Consider the following 12376-nt stretch of genomic DNA (forward strand, 5'->3'; position numbering starts at 1 on the left):
ATCTTGGCCGGGCGGTATACATTCTATACCATCTTCTGGGATTGGATCTATGGTATCATCTTCGCTACTATTGGATACCAGCAGATTGGAGAAATGTTCCTTCCATATCCTGAGCACGCTATCTGTATCTGTTACCGGATTACCTTGCTGGTCTCTACAGGAGGATGTGCCTGTACCAAAGCCATCTGTTTGATGTTTCACTCTTTGGTAGAATTTTCGGACTTCATTCTGGCTCCTGTACATTTCGATTTTTTCACACTCCCGCTTTTCCATTTCTCTCTTTTTCTTGCGGAAAAGACGTTTCTCTTCTCTCCTTTTCTCCCGATATCACTCTCGTGCGCTACGCGTTGCTACTGATTGTAAAGTAGCTCTATATGCCGCATTTTTCTCTTCGGTAGCAGCACGACACTCCTGGCCATACCATGAATTCCTTTGTGGAGGTCTCTGGAATCCAAGTATGGATTTTGCGGCTGTTTGCATGGAGTGGGCAATATTTTGCCATTGTGTTGTCATGTTATCGGGACAAGGAGTGCTCGCGTTAAGCAATTGGGCTAGTTGAGTGGAATATGCTGTGGCTATCTGTTGTGTTTGCAGCCTATCGATGTCCAGCTTCCGCGTTGTGTCTGTTCGTGCTTTATTTGCAACGTTTAGACGGGTACGTACCTTTGCTGCAACAAGGTAGTGGTCCGAATCTATATTTGCTCTTCGGAACGATCGTACATCCAATACGCTTGATGCATGTCTTCCATCTATCACAACGTAATCAATTTGATTTCTTTTTCTTTGATCTGGCGACAGCCAGGTGCCCTTATGAATATCGAGATGCTTAAATCTGGTACTGCTAACTACCATGTTTCTTGCAGCTGCAAAGTCTATCAGCCTCATACCATTGTCAGATGTTTCACTGTGGAGACTGAATTTCCCGACTGTTGGGCCAAAGATATTCTCCTTTCCAATTTTGGCATTAGAATCGCCTAGAATGATTTTAATGTCATGGGCAGGGCAACGGTAATATGTTTCTTCTAGGCGCTCGTAAAATATATCTTTGGTCTGTTCGTCCTTTTCTTCAGTGGGAGCATGAGCGCAAATAAAGCTGATGTTGAAGAATTTAGCTGATATTCGAATTGCAGCAAGTCTTTCATTCACTGGAGTGAAGCTAGATACCAGATGTTTTAGTCTCCGACTAACTACAAATCCGCAATCAAAGTCATGCTTTACGTCATGGCATCATGGCCAATCCATCGTATTTCCTGTATGGCAGTAATATCGGCCTTATACTTTTCAAGTACGTCTGCCAATGCGAAGACTGCACCTTCTCTATAAAGAGTGCGAACATTCCAGGTGCAGATTCGCATATCATGGTCCTTGAAACGTTTGCGGGGTTCGTCAACTTTAGAGGGGTTTGTTTTTCGTTTCTTTTTTTTCATAGTAGGCTGTTTTTTCTAGGGGAGGGTTACTAACCCGACGCCCAAACCCAAGTTTTTAACGTTCTTATGGGTGAACGCGCGGCACATGATAGCTCACTACCTTTAACGGGTGTTAAAGGCAGTTCCCCAGGTGACACCACGTCGCTAAATTTCTTTCAATGTACACTAAGTTCCAAGAAATCTAATATCCCTCCCCTCCCAAAAGTATTTTTTTAACTTTAATGCAGTTGAAGGACTGATCGAGCATTGTTTTTAAATTTTCATCGAAGGTCGTCTTTTTTATTCTGATTACAAGTCCATACTTCCTGATGTAATGATCCAAAATGTCTAAAAATCGCGTGGTGACCTATTGGAAGAAATAGTTGGTACGATAACTATCTCCCAAAATTAAACCCAATTTTAAAATGGACAGGTACCCCTTTCAGCACTGTTGCGCTTTAATCCAATTAATACATTCATACATAGAGTGTATTTAGCTGTCGACAAAGCCGTCTGATTATTTTTTACTTGTGACTTTATATATATTAAGAAAAACTATGCCATAACAAATCTTATCTTCTTAGCCACCAAAAAGGACTTTGACCTTTTCAAAAGGAATTTTTTTGAACATCTCCCAACAAAGATTCTGTCGAACACTGTTATGAACTGTTGATATAAATTGCATCAAGTGTTGATGGATAAAAATCAAATCTTTGTTGTTATTATTTAAAGCGTAGTGGGTGTTCTAGCCCGCCAACACACGCACACACACACTACACCTGCTCTCTCTACATTCCATCTAAACTAATTTCATAAATAATTTTCTAAGAAAAAAAAAATAAATAAAAATTGTTTTTGCATTCATTTAGGTGTGAATATCATCAACAACAAATGCTATGAACGGAATGACCAATGGTTAGAAGAAATTCAATGATAATTTCCGATTTGCTAATTGTTGCCCACTTTAGAACAGTGTCATTAATTCGCTACGTTAAACCGCAAAAGCCAATTAACATGCCATTTTTATTGTGTCAATCAATTTTAGTTGTTAATCTAGAACAATGTCAATGGATTATTGGGTGAATTGGTTAGCAAAACAAGAGCCTAAAGCAAAGTAAAAAGGGAGGAGGAAATATATAAAAAAAAACCCAAAGGGTGGAAAATAGGCAAAAATGTCTTTTCTTCTTTCTTTTACTAATTGTGGTAAAATTAATATTTGCAATTTTCAATGGAAATCCTGCTAATCTTCTGTGTTACCTTAATTGAGGCTAGGAATTGGAAATATACATAGATCATATTTTATTATTTTTTGAATTTGAATTTATTTACCTGCACTCCATTGTCCTTGGGTAATTGAAATCTGGTCAAGTCCTGTTTTATAGTTTCAAGTGCTTCAGCCGTATATTTATTTTTGGGGCGACCACTTTTTCCGCCCGCTTGATGCATTCTTGCAGTATTTAGCACTCATATCACAATCAATGAAATTTTGTTAAAAAGAGTTTCTTGGCGCTGTCGCAGTTGCTTTTCTTGTTGTTGTTGTTGGTGTTGTTATAGAGGCGCGTAGGTTGCACTTCAAGCTTGATTGGTAATTATTTTCAAGGTATTTCTTTCATTCACATTTACATATTTCTTTAATATGCAAATTGGGCATACGAACATACATGCTAACGTACAAAGGCACTGTATGGTGTTGTATTCATATTTGTTTGCGTTGATATGCTGTAGAATTTTTTATTTATTATTTGGTCATCATATTGCACTATGATCTGTAAAGAAGAAGGAAATAAAAAAAATATTCAATTAACAATAGGTATTTACTAATAGCAATGGGAGAAAATGCAACAACAAATGGATTGTTTTCAATAACATGTGCCAATGAAATGAATAGATGGGAAATACAGAACGGAGGAGAACCATAAATTCAAACACTGAGCGAACTACTATTAGATATCTGTTACGAGAGAAACACTTCATAGGGATTGATATCCAACATTTGTTGTGGCTACTTGTAATTATCAGTGACGTAGGGGATGAAAGATACCAAGAAACGGTCCTGACCGGCTTTAACATGGCAAAGTCTAGGATTTATCTTGGTCCCTCTTTCATCTCAAGTGGACACTGACCTCCCCGTGGTGTCACCTGGGTAGCTGCCTTTAACACCCGTTAAAGGTAGTGAGCTAAAATGTGCCGCGCGTTCACCCATAAGAACTTTAAAAACTTGGGTCTGCTTTTCCCCTAGAAAAAGCAGCCTACTATGAAAAAACAAAAGAAAAGAAAAACAAATCCCTCTAAAGTTGACGACCCCGCAAAAGTTTTAAGGACCATGATCTGCGAATCTGCACCTGGAACGTTCGCACTCTTTATAGAGAAGGTGCAGTTTACGCATTGGCAGATGTACTGGAAAAGTACAAGGCCGACATTACTGCCATAAAGGAAATACGATGGAATGGGAAAGGCGTCACAACAACACCTAAAAGTGACGCACTGTATTATAGCTGTCATGACATTAAGCATGAGATTGGTTGCGGATTTTTAGTTGGTCGAAGGTGTTTTTAAAAAGATATATTTTATGAGCGCTTAGAAGAAACATATGACCGTTGTCCTGCTAACGACATTAAAATTATTCTAGGCGATTTTAATGCCAAAATTGGAAAGGAAAATATCTTTGGCCCAACAGTCGGAAAATTCAGTCCCCACAGTGAAACATCTGACAATGGTATGAGACTGATAGACTTCGCAGCGGCAAAAAACATTGTAGTTAGCAGCACCAGATTTCAACATCTCGACATCCATAAGGGCACCTGGCTGTTTCCAGATCAGAAAACAAGAAATCAAATTGATCACATGGTGATAGATGGTGATAGATAGAGGAGCAGCAAAGGTACGCACCCGGTTGAACGTAGCAAACAAAGTACGAACAGACACAACACGAAAGTTAGACATCGGTAAGCTGCAATCACAACAGATAGCCACAGCATATTCCACTCAACTAGCCCAATTGCTTAATCAAAGCACTCCTCATCCCGATAACATATCAGCGCAATGCCAAAGTATTGCCCACTCCATGCAAACAGCCGCAAAATCCATACTTGGATACCAGAGACCTCCACCAAGGAATCTATGGTATGACCAGGAGTGTCGTGCTGCCACCGAAGAGAAAAATGCGGCATATAAGGCTACTTTGCAATGCGTAGCGCACGAGAGAGATACAGGGATAAAAGGAGAGAGGAGAAACGTCTTTTCCGCAAGAAAAAGAGAGAGATGGAAAAGCGGGAGTGTGAAAAAATCGAGACGTACAGGAGCCAGAATGAAGTCCGAAAATTCTACCAAAGAGCCAAGCATCAAACTGATGGCTTTGGTACAGGCACATCCTCCTGTAGAGACCAGCAAGGTAATTTGGTAACTGATACAGATAGTGTACTCAGGATATGGAAAAAACATTTTTCAAAACTGTTGGTATCCAATAGCAGCGAAGACGACGAAGATACCACAGTCCCAATCCCAGAAGATGGTATTGAATGTATACCGCCCAGCCAAGATTAGGTAATGACAGCAATAAATCGGCTGAAGAATAATAAAGCAGCAGGAGCCGATGGCTTACCAGCCGAGATCGTGTCAGGGATATTGTGCGAACGACTAAAGCTTATGGTCAACGAGATAATTGGACCATTGACCAGATATTTACACTGCGGCAAATTTGGGAGAAGACCCAAGAGAGGCAGATCGACACTTACCACCTTTTTGTCGATTCAAATGTATTTCAAGCCATGTCTGAATTTGGTATCCCCGCAAAGCTCATCCGGCTTTGTAAAATGACACGAGGTCCTCAATTAATTTAATTTAATTTAATTAAAATAGGAAAGAACCTCTTCGAAGAGTTTAGTACCAAAAGAGGTTTCCGACAAGGAGACAGCCTTTCGTGTGATCTCTTCAACATCCTGCTGGAAAAGGTTGTACGAGAGGCAAACGTCAAAGGAAGTGGCACAATCTACACCAATAGTCACATGTTACTCGCTTATGCTGAGGATATAGACATCATGGGGCGATCAGTAAAAGAAGTAAGCGATACCTTTATAAAGGTCGAAGGAGAATCTGCTAAAGTGGGTCTGGCTGTAAACGGTGAGAAGACAAAGTTAATGGTGTCGACGCGCAATGCGTCCATTGAGCTCGGACCAACTGTGGAAGTTGGTTTGTATAATTTTGAGGTAGTAAAATACTTCGTCTACCTCGGCACCTCCGTAAACACAACAAACGACATCAGTTATGAAATAAAAAGAAGAATTGTATTGGCCAACAGATGCTACTTTGGTTTAAGTAAGCAGTTTAAAAGCAAAGCTACATCTCGTCAAACAAAAATAACGCTCTACAAAACACTGATACTACCCGTACTTGTGTATGGCTCCGAAGCCATGCGCAAGCAGACATGGCAGTGCTTGGTGTGTTTGAGAGAAAAATTCTTCGAAAGGTCTACGGACCAATCTGCGTTGACGGTGAATATCGACGTCGCATGAACCACGAGCTGTATCTGCTATACAACGACATCAATATAGTTAAACGTATCGAGATGCAGCGATTGCGTTGGCTAGTTGGCTAATAAGAATGAGCGAAGATGAACCCGCTAAAAAGGCGTATAAGAAAAATGAACACCAGGCCGCAGAATTGGCAGGCCAAGGAATAGATGACACAAACAAGTGGATAAAGAGATGAAAAGGCGCGGCATTCCAGAGTGCGAAGCAACAAATAGAGAGAAATTGAGATCTTTTCTTAGTTCGGCCTATGGAACAAATGCTCTGTAATGGGCCAGCTAAGTAAGTACTTGTAATTATCAATACAAAGGAGGACTAAAACATCGAGGTTTAGGACGAGAATGAAGTCTGTAACACACATACTAGATGAATTATTACTTTATCCTGCACTGATGTTATAATCAATGCCGAAATCCTGAGAAAAACACAATGCGAGAGGGTGCAACTGATCAATTTAATAGAGAGAAGAAAAATAGCAAATACAAATATAAGAAACCCCAAATACAAATTGCTACAAAATACGAGGGGCACTAAATACCCTTCTGGCCTATGCAACACACAGTGTCGCCAGGCGTCATTTGAATTTATTTTTGTGAAAATGTGGCAGTTTCTAGCCTAAGCATATTCAGGACAGTTTGACATACAACCATGTGTTGGGTTGTTTACAGTGACTTGAAAAAATCAGTTTGCAAAAAAATGGAATTTAATTGTGAACATTTTCGTCTGATAATTTTTCACAACTTTCGACGTGGATAATCAGTGCATCGATCAAATAAAATCTTTGTATGTCGATAAAGGGTCATCCTATATCAATATGAAAAACTGGTTTAATGAATTCGCAAAACAACGAAGGTCGTGAGGGTCGCCGTTGTGCCAAAAAAAAAAATTAAGCCGTGCGTAAACAGATAATTCAAGATCGCCCTGTTATATAGCGTAAGATAGAGGCATCCTTGGTCATTTCTTCCACCCACTAACATTTGATATGCCATGAACACCAGGCCGAAAAATGGATTTTTCTCCCTAGATCAGGCAAAATTGTTCAATCGCTAAAAAAGGTTCTTGTGGATTGGTGCAAAGAAACTGTGAATAAGTACAATCGCGGTGCTTCAATCACCATTTATAAGAGCGTCACAGAGGACGAATCATGTATCTATGCTTAGGAGTCCGAAAGCGAACCAAATCCAACGAAAGTTGTTCATGTAAGAAGCACTTCGAAGCAATTGGTCGCCTCTTTCTTCGGCAAAACTGACCGGGTGGCGACTGTACGGCTTGAGAAATGCAAGACTGTTAACTTTGAGTGGTACACAACAATTTGTTTGCCTGAAGTCTCCTGAGGAATTCGAAAAAACGAACAAAAGAAGACGAATCGTTCTGCATCATGACAATGCGAGCTCTAACACATCGATTAAAACCAGCGCCTGTTTGACCGGACAAAACGTGGAATTGATGGGTCAATCGCCGTACAGTCCAGGCTTGGGTTTCAATGGCCTCATTTGATTGCAGCTCATCAAAAAAAAAAAAGGCGTGGATAACGTTTTTCGTCGCCAGAAGATGCTGTAAAAGCGTTCAAAAAACAATTTTTGGCGGTATCTTTATCAATCCATTGTAAAGAACCCAACATATGGTCGTATTTCAAACTGTCCTGAGTACGTTTAGGCTAAAAACTGTCAAACTTTCCAAAAAAAGGTAAAATGACGCCTAGCGACACTGTGTGTAACCTAGGCCAGAAGGATGTCTGTGAAGTTATATTGGAAATTATATTGGAAAAATTAATTTTTAGCAAAGGCGCAAACCATTCACAGGGTGACTCAGAGAAAACATATTTAACTAAAATTGGAGAACAAATTGAATCGCAAATTATAATTTATGGTCATAACTATTAAAATAACGGTAAAGTATAAACAATTCTGAACAAAATGAATGAAGGAGGCATAAATACGTGTTTAATATATATCAAAGAGCTGTATTGAAAAAGACACTGAACAGAACAGCCCATTGTGCCAAAACTATAAAAGATGGGCGGACGAAACTTGGCTTAAATTAAAGGTCTCTTGAATAGCTATCAGCCAATATATAGATTTTATCCGAAATCAATTTCAGAGATCTGCATTTTTGCGATCTACCTTGGGCCCACCTATGAAAAAGACACTAAACAGAACAGCCCATTGTGCAAAAACTATAAAAGATGGGCGGACGAAACTTGGCTTAAATTAAAGGCCTCTTGAATAGCTATCAGCCAATATATAGGTTTTATCCGAAATCAATTTCAGAGATCTGCATTTTGCGATCTACCTTGGGCCCACCTATGAAATATATACTGAACATAATAGCCCACTGTTCCAAAACTATAAAAGATGGGCGGACGAAACTTGGCTTAAATTAAAGGCCTCTTGAATAGCTATCAGCCAATATATAGATTTTGTCCGAAATCAATTTCAGAGATCTGCATTTTTGCGATCTACCTTGGGCCCACCTATGAAAAAGACACTAAACAGAACAGCCCATTGTGCAAAAATCTACCTTGGGCCCACCTATGAAAAAGACACTAAACAGAACAGCCCATTGTGCAAAAACTATAAAAGATGGGCGGACGAAACTTGGCTTAAATTAAAGGCCTCTTGAATAGCTATCAGCCCATATATAGGTTTTATCCGAAATCAATTTCAGAGATCTGCATTTTGCGATTTACCTTGGGCACAGTGGGCTATTATGTCAAGTGTATATTTCAGAGGTGGGCCCAAGGTAAATCGCAAAATGCAGATCTCTGAAATTGATTTCGGATAAAACCTATATATGGGCTGATAGCTATTCAAGCGGCCTTTAATTTAAGCCAAGATTCGTCCGCCCATCTTTTATAGTTTTTTCACAATGGGCTGTTCTGTTTAGTGTCTTTTTCAGAGGTGGGCCCAAGGTAGATCGCAAAAATGCAGATCTCTGAAATTGATTTCGGACAAAATCTATATATTGGCTGATAGCTATTCAAGAGGCCTTTAATTTAAGCCAAGTTTCGTCCGCCCATCTTTTATAGTTTTTGCACAATGGGCTGTTCTGTTTAGTGTCTTTTTCATAGGTGGGCCCAAGGTAGATTTTTGCACAATGGGCTGTTCTGTTTAGTGTCTTTTTCATAGGTGGGCCCAAGGTAGATCGCAAAAATGCAGATCTCTGAAATTGATTTCGGACAAAATCTATATATTGGCTGATAGCTATTCAAGAGGCCTTTAATTTAAGCCAAGTTTCGTCCGCCCATCTTTTATAGTTTTGGAACAGTGGGCTATTATGTTCAGTATATATTTCATAGGTGGGCCCAAGGTAGATCGCAAAATGCAGATCTCTGAAATTGATTTCGGATAAAACCTATATATTGGCTGATAGCTATTCAAGAGACCTTTAATTTAAGCCAAGTTTCGTCCGCCCATCTTTTATAGTTTTTGCACAATGGGCTGTTCTGTTTAGTGTCTTTTTCATAGGTGGGCCCAAGGTAGATCGCAAAATTGCAGATCTCTGAAATTGATTTCGGATAAAACCTAAATATGGGCTGATAGCTATTCAAGAGGCCTTTAATTTAAGCCAAGTTTCGTCCGCCCATCTTTTATAGTTTTGGAACAGTGGGCTATTATGTTCAGTATATATTTCATAGGTGGGCCCAAGGTAGATCGCAAAATGCAGATCTCTGAAATTGATTCCGATAAAACCTATATATGGGCTGATAGCTATTCAAGAGGCCTTTAATTTAAGCCAAGTTTCGTCCGCCCATCTTTTATAGTTTTTGCACAATGGGCTGTTCTGTTTAGTGTCTTTTTCATAGGTGGGCCCAAGGTAGATCGCAAAAATGCAGATCTCTGAAATTGATTTCGGATAAAACCTATATATGGGCTGATAGCTATTCAAGAGGCCTTTAATTTAAGCCAAGTTTCGTCCGCCCATCTTTTATAGTTTGGAACAGTGGGCTATTATGTTCAGTATATATTTCATAGGTGGGCCCAAGGTAGATCGCAAAATGCAGAGCTCTGAAATTGATTTCGGATAAAACCTATATATTGGCTGATAGCTATTCAAGAGACCTTTAATTTAAGCCAAGTTTCGTCCGCCCATCTTTTATAGTTTTTGCACAATGGGCTGTTCTGTTTAGTGTCTTTTTCATAGGTGGGCCCAAGGTAGATCGCAAAATTGCAGATCTCTGAAATTGATTTCGGATAAAACCTATATATGGGCTGATAGCTATTCAAGAGGCCTTTAATTTAAGCCAAGTTTCGTCCGCCCATCTTTTATAGTTTTGGCACAATGGGCTGTTCTGTTCAGTGTCTTTTTCAATACAGCTCTTTGATATATATTAAACACGTATTTATGCCTCCTTCATTCATTTTGTTCAGAATTGTTTATACTTTACCGTTATTTTAATAGTTATGACCATAAATTATAATTTGCGATTCAATTTGTTCTCCAATTTTAGTTAAATATGTTTTCTCTGAGTCACCCTGTGAATGGTTTGCGCCTTTGCTAAAAATTAATTTTTCTAATATAATTTCCAATATAACTTCACAGGCATGGCCAGAAGGTTTTTTAGTGCCCCTCGTATACTACTACAGACATCTATCGTTGACAGAGCTGTAAGAGGGAGAAAAGAAACTTCGTGGCTACACAATATTCAATAAGTGATGGGAAAACCGAATTGAGAAATAAAGAAGAAGAACCTTTATCCTCTAAACCTAACAATCTACATACAATCGTGGGCTGTTATTTGAGATGGAAAGCAACGTGCAGAAGCAAACAAACTAACTCTACATCGGAATTTCCGAACGTGACTGCTACCCCCGTACATTACAGTCATTTTCAACTTTTGCAGGAAATCCAGAAATGAGAACTCCGGATTGTTATACACTAAATGTAAAATACACAGTGGTGAACTGGACTAGGGATACGTAAAATCGATTTCGGTTAATCGATTAATCGATTATTAGCCGTAAAATTTCTAAAAGTCGTAGTCGACTATTGACTGTGCGAAAACCGGATAATCGATTTTTCTTAATCGACTTTCGAAAAACGGAGTCAACTATTATTCGTAGTCGACCATTAGTCGTAGTCTATTATTATTCGTAGTCGACTATTAATCGTGGACGACTATTAGTCATAGTTGATTATTAGGTGTGCTAAAACCGCGTAGTGGACGGTACTTTTTTATACATATACACGTCATGGATCGCATCAATGAAAATGGTCGATTATATTCGATTATAATCGGTTTTCGGCGGTTAACGAATAATCGAAAGTCGACTTTTAGTACACTCTCAAATAATCGACTAACCGAAAATCGAGTTTTAAGTTTTTCACGAAAACCGTATAATCGAAAAACCGATTATTGCTTTCCACTGCGTATCCCTAAACTGGACTGTGTGCAATTAGAAACATCAATTCTCATCAAGCCATCTCATTTGCCGACATAAGCGTCAATTGCAGATGACTTTAAGCCAGTGATGACCACCAACAACAACTTTCCTACGAACGCGGGCATACGAAACACACGTACATTGTAAACACATTTGTTCGGTTAATGCATTGTTTACGTTTCCACTCACACTAGCGCAAGTTATAATCTGCAAATGTGTGTTTTTGGTCACCACTGCTTTAACGGTTTTTTGGTAAACCAAAGTGTTTTGGTTTCAACTATAGCAACCTGGAAGTTCAAATCAAACTTAGTGCGTATGATTGGCGTACGTACGTATACGTCCTGGTGGGGAAATGAGACATCTAACAGAGCCTGCGGTTAACACATGTTCTTCGTCAATTAATTGACGCGAAACAATACAGCCAGCGACTGAAGGCGTATTCCTACCCAGATAGCATTTAGAAGACTGTTTTTTCAAAAATCACATTGAGGAGTCTTTTTAGAGTCCTTTTGGTGATCAAAAATTGATTAAGTCGCTTGTGTGATCAGAAAGGGACTCGAAAGTGACTCCCTGTAATGATTAAAAAGAGTTCAATTTAAAATACAACAACAAATGTGTAGCAATCACAAATAAATCATTGAGGTGTTTAAAATGTGACAATTTTTTGTTATTTATTGTCACATTTTGATCATCTGGAAGATTGAAAAATGCTTAATCAAAAAAGGGTCATACAGGTGTTTGAAAAGTGATTATAATTATGTATACTCTGATCATATTTTGAACAGTTAGGTGATTAAAAACTGATTGCTTTGTTTTATTTTTATTTGGTTGTAAATAAAAAAATAAAATTCTCATATACACTTTCTACAAAATTTTGATATAAATGTAACGTATAATATTAAAGGTACAGACAAACACAACACAACAGGTTTTGCCAAGTGAAATGAAGAAGCAGTATACTAACCACCAAGCAACATAAAGGATAATTAAAAGACATAACAAAGCAGAAAAGACTATAAAACAAAGGAAAGAAACAAAGAAGAATAAAAAGAAAATTTTT

General features: G+C 38.7%; 1 protein-coding gene across 3 annotated transcripts in view; it reads right to left on the reverse strand.

The window, feature by feature from the left end:
- Positions 1 to 12376, reverse strand: part of wts (serine/threonine-protein kinase warts) — a 47989-nt gene that overhangs the window by 19261 nt on the left and 16352 nt on the right. For all 3 annotated transcript variants that reach the window (XM_073962084.1, XM_073962083.1, XM_073962082.1), the window contains exon 2: positions 2736 to 3172. In XM_073962084.1, coding sequence (XP_073818185.1) covers positions 2736 to 2852 — 117 coding nt within the window. In that variant the 5' untranslated portion in view covers positions 2853 to 3172. The remainder of the gene's footprint in view (positions 1 to 2735; positions 3173 to 12376) is intronic.

The sequence above is a fragment of the Musca autumnalis genome, unplaced genomic scaffold (assembly GCF_047663935.1).
Source record: "Musca autumnalis isolate F117 unplaced genomic scaffold, ASM4766393v1 scaffold_1, whole genome shotgun sequence".
NCBI lineage: Eukaryota > Metazoa > Arthropoda > Insecta > Diptera > Muscidae > Musca > Musca autumnalis.